Source organism: Eptesicus fuscus, chromosome 20 (assembly GCF_027574615.1).
Source record: "Eptesicus fuscus isolate TK198812 chromosome 20, DD_ASM_mEF_20220401, whole genome shotgun sequence".
NCBI lineage: Eukaryota > Metazoa > Chordata > Mammalia > Chiroptera > Vespertilionidae > Eptesicus > Eptesicus fuscus.
In genome coordinates, this window is record NC_072492.1 from 18,381,234 (window position 1) to 18,391,584 (window position 10,351).

The window sequence follows — 10,351 nt, forward strand, 5'->3', positions numbered from 1 at the left end:
AGTATGTCTGTACAAACTCAATGCAAGATTCTACTAAAATAATTTAGTTAAAAATACAGAGTTTTGGCAAAGGAGGCTAAAAGGGCTCCTTTTTCTTCCTTGGGCCACCCTTCCCCACAAACAACACATTAAGAACCAACCCCTCTGCAAATGCTCCACCAGGCCACCAGAGGGCGGCCCTGCGCGTGGTCCACGTGGCAGAGGTCGCGGCCTCCCCGGGGGAGGAGGGGCAAAACCTGCCACAGTGGCAGGGCCGGGGCAGGTCAGTCGGAGCTGTCCCCATCTGGGCCGCTGACCTGCGTGGGTGGGAGGAGGGGTCTCCGGCGTGAGCGCTTGACCCGGCGCGGGGGCATCAGCAGCCGCCTCTTCAGCACAGCTACGGGCAGGGTGGGAAGCCGTCAGGGGCAGGGAAGCCATGGGGCGGGGCTAGGGGTGGGTGAGGAAGGGAACGTCTCACCAGCCACGGTGTCCTGGCTGTCCGCCACGGGCCCCCAGTAGATGCTCTCCCCGCGTCGGAAGTTTCGGTGCAGCCGCGTGCAGAGCGTGGCCAGGGTGAGCAGCACCAACAGAAAGGTCAGGGCCATGGCGGCCCAGGCAGCTTCCTCCGTGCGTGGGGTGGGGCCCCGGGCTGCCCGCGGAGGTGCTGCTGCCCGAGGGGCTGGGGAAGCCTGGCTTGGGCAGGCACAGCCACCTGGGCTGCTTTGCCCTTTGGGCACCTGGGCCTCTACCCTGGCGCTGGCACTGCCTCGAGGGCCCCCAGGCAGCAGGGGGGCAGTGGGCACAAATGGAGCCTTACCCCCTTCCCCTGGGGTGCCTGACTTGGGCTTCCTGCTCTCCAAGCTCCATGCGGAAGCAGAGGGGAACCTCGGGGCTGAGGAAGTGGGCTGGAGACCAAGGGCAGCCCGCAGCCCACGCCTCTTGGCACCGCCAGGAGAGTGCTGCCTGGGCGCTCTGGACACCACCTCTGGGCCCGGGGGCCGCCAGCTCCGCAGAGCAAAGGCCAAAGCTGGGGCCTAGGGGAGAGGAGACGGCACTCATCCTCTCTCTCCCCAGGTGACCCAGCGACCACACCACCAGCCACGCTGGGTCCCACTCCTCACCTGCACACACCCGCTCCGGCCCAGCCTCCCTCTGCCCGGCGTCGGCGCCAAGGGAGAGGGCCCAGAGAGGCTACCAGAGAGGAACTGTGCCTTCTTCCTGTGCCTCTTCCACCGCCTTCTCTTCAGCAAGTGGGCAGCCCAGGCCGGCTCCACCCACGCCATCTCCAGCACCACCCCCCATGCTTCCAACACCAGGGGCTGTGAACGAAGGCAACGGTTAGAAGAGCTAACATGAAGCTGGGGGAGAGCAAGAGGAAGCCCCCGAATTTCCCTCTTCCTGCACACGGGGCTACAGCCCCTGCCCGTGTCAGACAACTGACTTGCACCCACCACTTACCCGGTCCTGAGTGAGGCTGGAGTCGGGGGCCAGTGAGGGCTGGGCCACATGAACGTGGGCCAGGAGGACAAGCTGGAGCTTTAGCCAGGGGTGGGCACAGGGATGGTAGAGGAAGCTGACATCCTCTGCCTGGAGGAAAGGCATGGAGCTATCAAGCCAGGCCGGGGCCTTCTGCGATAATCCCAAGTTCTCCCATCCTGGGGCCAGGTTAAAGGGACTCCCAGGATGGCAACACGACCCTCCCAGCAGGCGGGCTCAGGAAAGGAAGAGGGACCCTGGGTAGCGGCATGCACTCCCTCTCGCCTCTGAGCATTCCTTTCACCCCTCCTCCATCAAGTGCCACCCCTCAAAGCTCACAGCTTCCACGACAGCGCGCCTGGTTATCCCAGTCAGACTCCGACCACCCTCGTTAGCTGTATTGCTCTGCACCTGCAATGATGGTTCTCCAGGTCCCCAGCCTAGACTGTAAGCATCCCCTCTTTGGAGACCAGGTCTTCTTTTCATTGAGCCTATCTATACAATCAGTCTCCCACAGGCATCCAGATACAGGGCACACGGGCAGCAGGTGCACATTCCCAGGATGGAAATACCTGATCAATTATTAATATTCTTTGATTGAGCTGACCTGATGCTCAGAACTGTGCCAGATGCTGTAGGAGATGCCTAAAGAGAACTCATGGACTCCACTTGCAGGGAATGGAAAGGAAACTCAGGGAAACAGAACTAATACAAATGAAAGAGCAAGCTAATAAAACTCAAACTGGCTAGTTGTTAAATTATAAGATTTAAGTTATAAGCATTACGCAGATTTAGAGAAGGTGATGAATAAGGGCTGATGTGATCAGGCAAGGTCTCATGGGAGAGCTGACCCCTGCACTGGGCTTTGAAGATGGATGCGTATGGATGGTAGGTGGCCAGGGAGCTTCGTGCTTCAGCTTCAGGTCAGGACAGGAGCAAAGGTACAGCCATGGGAATGAGCTTGGCACTCACACGTGTGGTAGGTGAGCCACAGATGTGGAGAGGTCAGACAAGGCTCAATTAACCAGGTCGGGCCTGAAAGCCAGGCAAGGGAGAGTGGTCAAGATAAGTTGGGAAGTGAGCCATCCAAGGTTTCTGAACAGCAACATGATTTCGTGAAAGGGATGTTTGAGGAAAGGAATCAGGTAGGTGGAGTGAGGTCTCTTGGCCTGGAACTATCACAGGATAAAAGAGGTGAGATTTTTCAAAAGGAAAACGAAAGGGATATGGAAGCTATCTGGCCACTGGCAAAAACAGAGGCAGCCGTGCAAGGCGAACCCACAGTTTGGAGCCTGGTAACCTGAGGCACACTCCTTACACAGTACAGCTTCGTACTCTGCCAAGTGCTGTCACACACTATTCATTTACTCCTCACGGGGAGGGGCGTTACTGACATCCTCCCTTACAGAAAACTGGGGCCCCGAGAAGCCGGGAGCCTTCCCAGTCACACAGCAGATCTGGAGCAGGAGCTGTTTTTTCTACTATCATCCTGCCCACACAGCCAGCCCCTCAACAGCATTCCCTGCACAGCACTGCACACAGGGCCTTTGGCTCATCATCCGGACTAAGAACAGTTGCCTCATCCTGAGGGAAGTGGTAACAAATGGAGATGATGAGCTGAAAAGGCAGAGAAAGCCTGTAAGTGCAGGCACCTGGATGGCTCCCGCTAGTACTCACCTGCCGTGGGCTCATCCGTGTGTAAGTCACTCTGGGTGACACCTATATGTGGGGAAAGAAGAGAGCTTAACCGCTGGGAGGCTCCGTGTGGGGCGTGGGGAGGGGACAATAAGCCCCAGGCCTCCAGGTTGGGATGAAGACGTGGGCGACTGAGGGATGGAGGAACCGGCAGAGGTCCTTCCGAGGGTGACTGTGGAGGTGCAGCGGGGCCAGAGCGGGACTGGGCTACCCCTTCACGCCCTCTCTCACGTCGCCCTCCAGGCTCCTACCTGTTGGGGCAGAGGCCACAGGCCCTCCGGACAACGGGTTCCCGCCTCCTCCGCCGGCTCGGCCATCACCTGTGGGTCCAAGGCGCAGAGGAGCTAGGGCGCTGGCCTCAGCGAGGGCCCTGCCCTCTCCCAACCCAGGCCCTGCCCGCCAGGGGAGGACTCCTAGTCCCCTCTCCGCGCGCTACTCCTTCCAGGACGAACTTTCGGCGAAGAGCTCTGAGCCTTCTCCGGAGCGGGTCGCCTTACCTCAAAGGGACTCAGGAGCCCCGCCAGGGCTGCCAGGAGGAGCAGCTGGGGCGAAGGCGGAGGAGGCGCCATCCCAGATCCGGCCCGCCGCCCGCACGGGAGGGAGGGAGAGCGCGCTGCCCCGCCCCACCTCGCCCGCCCGCGCGCGCCCACGAGACCCCGAGCTCGAGCGCGCCTGGTCGTCCCGCCGCTCCGCGCGCGCCCGGACACCCCAGCTCGCGCGCCCCACGCGCCGCCCCGGACCGCGCATCCGGACGCCCCTGCTCGCCGCCCCACGCGCCGCCCCGGACCGCGCATCCGGACGCCCCTGCTCGCCGCCCCGTCCCCCGCCCCGCCCCGCCGCTCCGCGCGGCGCCGCTCTCACCCCGCCTCCGCCCCGCCCCCAGCCCCGCCTGTGCGCGCGCGCGTCCCGGACCCCAGGCCGGAAAAGTTTTGGGTGGGAATCCCGCCCGAGCGCCGCGCGCGGCAGGGCAGGCGGGGACCACCTCCTCCGCTCAGCATGCGTCCCAGCGCCTGGCTGGGGTCCTGGAGCCGGGCGGAGGGCGGAACGGGGTCCCTGCGGACCGGGTGGCCCAGGAGGAGAGACGGGCACGCTCCTCCGGCAAACTCGCTCCAGACCCGTCCGTGTGCAGCAGGGCAGAATCACCAAGTCCGAGCGGAGGGAGGACTGATTTTCCGCCCTAGAGCCCCACCGTCAGCCCATCCCGCTCCTGCCCTCGCAGATAGGGCCCGAACCCGGCCTCGGGGGGCTCAGACCTCCACCCTCCCCACCCCCAGACGCTCTGGGAGGCCGGGGTCGGCCGGCAGCCGCTGGCTCCCCACCTCCGCCTCCACTCTCGTTCGCTGGCCGGCGTGAGGCGGGGAACCGAAGGCCTCGCGCCCGGCAAGCAGCGGCGGCTAGACTCCCCTCCGCGGGCTCTGCCTCTGCAGCCCTCCCCCTGCCCTCTGGCCCCCTTTCCTGGGCTCTTCTCAGGGTTTTGAGGAAAGACGGCAACGTGAGAGAAGGGTGAAGGGTGAGATGCCTAGCCCCCCACGTCCAGATGGAGGAAGAAGGTGTTATTGCAGTCATCTCTCGCATACCTGTGACTTACAAAGGGGTTCCCTACTCTTTCCCCGTCCCCCCAGTAACTGCTAGCCATTGAGGTGATGAAGGGACTCCGACCCATGCCCTGTCACAGCCCCATCACAGGGTGACGGGTGTCTCCCTCACCCCGCACCCCAGTGTGTCCTTTCTCCAGCTTAGGAGGCGAGGGGCTGTTCCTTCTGGGGAAGTCCTTCCTAGGGAGCGGTTTGGGGGTTTTGTGTTGTTGTTGTTGTTGTTGTTGTTTTTAAAATATATCTTTATTGATTTTAGAGAGGAAGAGAGAGAGAAACATGATGGGAGAGAGAATCATTGATCGGCTGCCTCCTGCACGCCCCCTACTGGGGATTGAGCCCGCAACCCGGGCATGTGCCCTTGACCGGAATGGAACCTGGGACCTTCAGTTCGCAGGCCGAGGCTCTATCCACTGAGCAAACCGGCTCAGGCCTAGGGAGCGGTTTTCAAGATCTATCAGAAGCCAGGCTCCTGGGGGCCCACGCTCCGGGGCAAAGGCACAGCGCGCTGATGCAGGCCGGGCCGCCGCACACCCGCGCGCCTTGGTCCCCGAGGCCGGGCGCCAGACGCCCCGAAGGGGGGGATGGGGGGGTATTGCGCAGCTGCTGGTGCCCACGGGGCCGAGAGAAACTCCAAGGTCAGAGAGCGCGGCTGAGCCCGGAGGGAGGCGCGGCTGGTGCCTTCGGCGGCGGCTCCGGGAGCCCGGGAGCTGCGGTCTCTCACTCTCTCTCTTGCTGCTTCTCAGCAGCGGCCCCTGAGGGCGCAGAGACGCAGGGTCTCCCCGGCAGCTACGCCCCGCGCCGGGCGGAGGAGCGGGACAGGGACTCCGGCTCATCCCGGTCCCCCAAGCCTTGGTCTCGGAGTCTCCCTACTTGTCTGCCGCCAACACCCCATTCCTCGGCTCGGTGCCCTCCCCACTCCCTTCCGGCTCGCTGGCGCGTCCTCGTCCCTCTCCGTGGCCTCGATTCCTTTCACCCTCTGCTCCTGCTTGTCGCAATCGCTGTACAAAGGGCCGGGGGCGGGGGCGGGGGGCGGACAAGGGGAGCCAGGCCCGAACTGGCTGCCTCTTCGGGGCCGTGGCCAATCCGGAGAGCGCCCCCCCGCGCGGGAGGGCTCTGGGCAGCCGCCCGCAGCCGGGCGGAGCCGCGGGCAGAGCGGGGAACTCGCGGAGGGGACAGCCCCATCGCCTGCCGCCGCCGCCCGCCGCCCGCCGCCCGCCGCCCGCCGGGGACTCTCCTGCCTCGCCATGCCGCCGTGGGGCGCCGCCCTCGCCCTGCTCCTAGCCGCGATCGCCCTGCTCGGCCTGCTGGCCCCCAGGCTGCGGCGCCTCGGGAGGCGCGCCGTCGGAGCCAGGACCCTGCCGGGGGCCGGGGGCCCGGACGACGAGGAGGAGGCGGACGGCGGAGGCCCGGCGGACCAGTTCGGCCACGCGCGCGAGGCGCTGCCCGGCGGCTGCAGGCTCATCTGTAAGCCGTCGGCGCTGGCGCAGTGCCTGCTGCGCGCCTTGCGGCGCTCGGCGGCGCTGGAGCCGGGCCCGCGCTCCTGGCTCTCGGGGCCCCACCTGCAGACCCTCTGCCACTTCGTGCTGCCGGCCGGGCCGGGGCCTGAGCTGGCCCGGGAGTACCTGCAGTTAGCGGACAACGGGCTGGTGGCCCTGGACTGGGTCGTGGGACCTTGCGCCCGGGGCCGTCGAGTCACCAACGCGGGGGGCCTCCCAGCGGTGCTGCTGGTGATCCCCAATGCGTGGGGGCGCCTCACCCGCAACGTGCTCGGCCTCTGCCTGCTCGCCCTGGAGCGCGGCTACTACCCTGTCATCTTCCACCGCCGCGGCCACCACGGCTGCCCGCTGGCCAGCCCCCGGCTGCAGCCCTTCGGGGACCCTTCCGACCTCAAGGAGGCGGTCACGTACATCCGCTTCCGACACCCCGCGGCCCCGCTGTTCGCGGTGAGCGAGGGCTCGGGCTCGGCGCTGCTGCTGTCCTACCTGGGCGAGTGTGGCTCCTCCAGCTACATGACCGGGGCCGCCTGCATCTCGCCGGTGCTGCGCTGCCGCGAGTGGTTTGAGGCCGGCCTGCCCTGGCCCTACGAGCGGGGCTTCCTGCTGCACCAGAAAATCGCCCTCAGCAGGTGGGTACGGGGCCGCAGCCCTGGGAGCGGGGAATAGGGTCTTGGGCTGAGCGAGACGCAGCTCTGCCTGGCGTGGACTCGGACAGGTCTCCGGCGACGTGGGCCAGGTTCTCCTCACACACCATCGGAAGCTGTCCCGCCCTCGAGTCTAGGGAGAGCGGGGAGCCGGTTTAAAAGCCACGGGAGACTCAGTCAGCATCCTTATCCGAGGCAGGGCCTCCCGCCCTGGGCCCCCTGGCCGCAACTCAGCCTCACCGTGTCCTAGCAACCTGAGCGCGGGCCCCATCCCTGACCGAGGCAGTGCCTGACGTTTACCGCTTAGTCCGCCGCTTGTCAAGTCAGCAAAGAGGGCTCTGGAAGCGATTGCCGCTGGCTATCTGTCCAGAATGTTCCCTCGCAGTCTTTGAGCCTGGAGGTGACAGGAATAAAAAAATGTGGAGGTATTTATTAAAAATCTTTAGACCCAACAGATATTTTGCATATTCCTATGTGCTCAATACTTAAGGCAAAATTTTAAAGAATATTTAAACACAATTTAAAAAAAAAAATCTCCATAACGAGAACATTCTACCCTACCACCAGGCATACAGGTGGGACTTTTCCCCTGAGAAGGTGACATTCCCACAGCACATGACCAGGCCGCGGCTTGCACTGTCGCTCTCCTAGGAGAGGCAGAATGAGGTCAGAGACATGTGGGTAACAGTGTGCTGGGGCAGAAAGACCGGGGATGTGGGCGCAGGTCACGGGTTCAAATCCTGAATTTCCAGCAAATTAGCGAACTCCTTGGAGCCTCGCTTCTCTCTTCAGTTAAATGGAGTTAATAATAACTACCTCCCCAGGTACGCGTGTGCATGAAATGAGGCCATGGAAGTGAGCTTGGCACTGGGAGGTGCTCAATAAATAGTGGCAACTGTGGTTTCTCTTTCTTTTCTTGCCCCATTTTGCCTCCTGTTCTGAAATCAAATCCTGAGCTCAATAACAGCATGCTGCCATGACAACCCAGAGCTTCCAGAGTAGCCCAGAAGCAAGGTGCTCTCCTGTGGCTTAAGTGCCAGCTCTCATCCCCCAATCCCTCCCTTCCCCCCTGCCAGGCACCAGCTGAAGGATAAGGTGAGTGAAGTGGAGAGGGAACCGGAGCCTTTAGTAACTACTCTGCTCATGGAAGTTTGGGATTAAAGACTCAGGGCAAATCTCTTTGAATGATTTCAGGAGACACACATCCAAATTCAGCGGACGACTGCTGGATTGATCCCCCCAAAGGTCTCAGCTGCCCATCCTGGCCTCCTCATCGGGGGCCCCGGGCCTTCTCCAGAGGGGTGGCAACAGCAAAGATGTCCCTCTTCCCCAGAACAGTTGCTCTCAGGCTCCCATTGGGTAACTCGCCCTGTAAATCAATTACAGTCACAGCCTCTGCCATCCAGCCCTCTCTAGGAAAACCTCCTCCACACCCTCATTTGTCATTCTCTGGATAGCATATTCGCTTTTAAAACACACACAAACTAATACACCCTAAAGTAAAATGTTAATTATGGGGGTGCACCTGCTGGTTTAGATAGTCCGAGCCACTGAGTTATTCTAAGAGGGGTTCAGGAGGTGACAGTTCATCACAAGTTCCCACAGAGGGTCAGGAGTTTTGATCAGGAGGAGAGCTATCGTCCTTGTAGCTCAGCAGCTATACAGTCAAATGCTGCCCCCGTGCTGGGCAGGTAATACCATGAGGGACAGACCTGGTAGGAACTTGACACAGGAAGGAGGGAGGAAATACCGATTGTTGCTCTCAGGACCGCCAGCCCATCTCGCCAGGTCTTCTCATTCTCTAACGGAGCCTGATAGCTGCTTTTTATTTATTATTTAAAATATATTTTATTGATTTCAGAGAGGAAGGGAGAAGAAGAGAGAGACAGCAACACCAATGATGAGAATCATTGATCGACTGCCTCCTGCATGCTCCGCACTGGGGATCCAGCCCACAACCCGGGCGTATGCCCTGACCGGGAATCGAACCATGACCTCCTGGTTCATAGGTTGGTGCTCAACCACTGAGCCATGTCAGCCGGGCCGATAGCTGCATTTTAAATGATGACAATGAAATGGACGTTTTTAAAAACATTATATGGCCAAAGAAAGCCTCTGTGGTCAGAATCTGGCTTGTGAGCTTCCAATTTGTTGATTTGTTTTCTAATTCTCCCCTCTCTTTCCTACCTTCTCTGTTCACCTTCTTGCTACCAGGTACACCACGGCCCTGGAGGACACAGTGGACACCCACAGACTGTTCAGGAGCCGCTCCCTGCGAGAGTTTGAGGAGACCCTCTTCTGCCACACCAAGAGTTTCCCCATCAGCTGGGACGCCTACTGGGACCACAACGACCCGCTCCGGGACGTGGACGAGGCAGCCGTGCCTGTGCTGTGCATCTGTAGCGCTGATGACCCCGTGTGCGGGCCCCCAGACCACTTTCTGCCCACTGAACTCTTTCACAGCAACCCCTACTTCTTCCTCCTGCTCAGTCGCCACGGGGGCCACTGTGGCTTCCTGCGCCAGGAGTCTCTGCCAGCATGGAGCCACGAGGTCATCCTGGAGTACTTCCGGGCCTTGACTGACTTCTTCCGAACAGAAGAGAGGATGAAAGGGCTGAGCAAGCACCGGGGCTCATTCCTAGGGGGCCGGCGTCGCTGGGGAACCCTGCAGAAGCGGGAGGTCTCTTCCTCTTCCGGTCTGGATGAGATCTTCAGCTGGAAGCGATCATACACCAGGTGAAACCCGGTAGGAGAACACGCCGTCCTGCACGGGGAACAGAGGACCAGGTGGGGCAAGCAGCTGCAGCTCTTTGCCACTGATTCAGCCCTTTCTTCTTTCCTGGTCTGTGGAGAGAGATGGAGCTCGCAGCTAGCGGCTACTTACTTGACCCTGAGCACAACTCCTGCCCAGGCTCTGCTCAACACATTCCTGCTCATCCTGGTCAGCAGCTGGACATTCCTGGTCACTGTCTCCTGTCACCGACCACGTAAGCCAAACACTAGCACCGTTTAAACCCACGGACTCAGGATAAAACGCTCTCTCGCCAGCAATGACTACAAGAAGATGAGTTTCTGTGTCGTTGGGCAGCTCTGTCCCACATCAATAATCAGCTCTGTGACCCTGATGCTCAAGCTGGAGCCGCTTCTGTAGTGAGGACAGGAAGTTTGAGTCCCACTTCCCTCATTTCATTCTGTGGTGGGGGCACCCTGCTGACTTCATGCAGGTTGTGGCTGGGCCTCGAAGAGCCGCGTGGCTGCGTCTGCTGTCTGCCTGTGTGAGTGTGAGGAAGGCGGCAGGGGCCCTAAGCAGTGCTGAGCGGGTGTGTGTGTGTGTGTGTGTGTGTGTGTGTCAGGAAGAGCCACAGGGTAGAGACTGTGAATGCCTGTCTGCCTGTCTGGAATCCTAAGGCCGTCGTCTGCAAGTTCCCGCGGGGAATGGAGCTGATCTGAGGCTTCAGCCCAGGAC

The 10,351-nt window shown here is 61.4% G+C and overlaps 2 protein-coding genes across 2 annotated transcripts; one reads left to right on the forward strand and one right to left on the reverse strand.

Annotated features, from left to right (window-relative positions):
* Nucleotides 1–23: 23 nt before the first annotated feature.
* TP53I13 (tumor protein p53 inducible protein 13) lies at nt 24–3,908 on the reverse strand. Its single transcript, XM_008147844.3, has 7 exons — nt 3,648–3,908; nt 3,402–3,470; nt 3,133–3,174; nt 1,438–1,566; nt 1,101–1,298; nt 458–1,013; nt 24–376 (listed from the first exon to the last, which is right to left on the reverse strand). The coding sequence occupies exons 1-7, from the start codon at nt 3,717–3,719 to the stop codon at nt 264–266; spliced, it is 1,179 nt and encodes a 392-aa protein (XP_008146066.2). The 5' UTR covers nt 3,720–3,908; the 3' UTR covers nt 24–263.
* Nucleotides 3,909–5,989: 2,081 nt separating this feature from the next.
* ABHD15 (abhydrolase domain containing 15) lies at nt 5,990–10,142 on the forward strand. The gene is made up of 2 exons (XM_008147843.3): nt 5,990–6,870; nt 9,100–10,142. The coding sequence occupies exons 1-2, from the start codon at nt 5,990–5,992 to the stop codon at nt 9,623–9,625; spliced, it is 1,407 nt and encodes a 468-aa protein (XP_008146065.2). The 3' UTR covers nt 9,626–10,142.
* The last annotated feature ends 209 nt before the right edge of the window (nt 10,143–10,351 follow it).

Coding starts and splice junctions, on each gene's coding strand:
- ABHD15 (XM_008147843.3), top strand. CDS start 5,990: ATGCCGCCGTGGGGCGCCGCCCTCGCCCTGCTCCTAGCCGCGATCGCC. Junction 6,871..9,099: donor CAGAAAATCGCCCTCAGCAG/GTGGGTACGGGG, acceptor TCTTGCTACCAG/GTACACCACGGCCCTGGAGG.
- TP53I13 (XM_008147844.3), bottom strand. CDS start 3,719: ATGGCGCCTCCTCCGCCTTCGCCCCAGCTGCTCCTCCTGGCAGCCCTG. Junction 1,014..1,100: donor GCCGGAGCGGGTGTGTGCAG/GTGAGGAGTGGG, acceptor CCTCTCCCCTAG/GCCCCAGCTTTGGCCTTTGC. Junction 377..457: donor CAGCCAGGACACCGTGGCTG/GTGAGACGTTCC, acceptor CCCTGCCCGTAG/CTGTGCTGAAGAGGCGGCTG.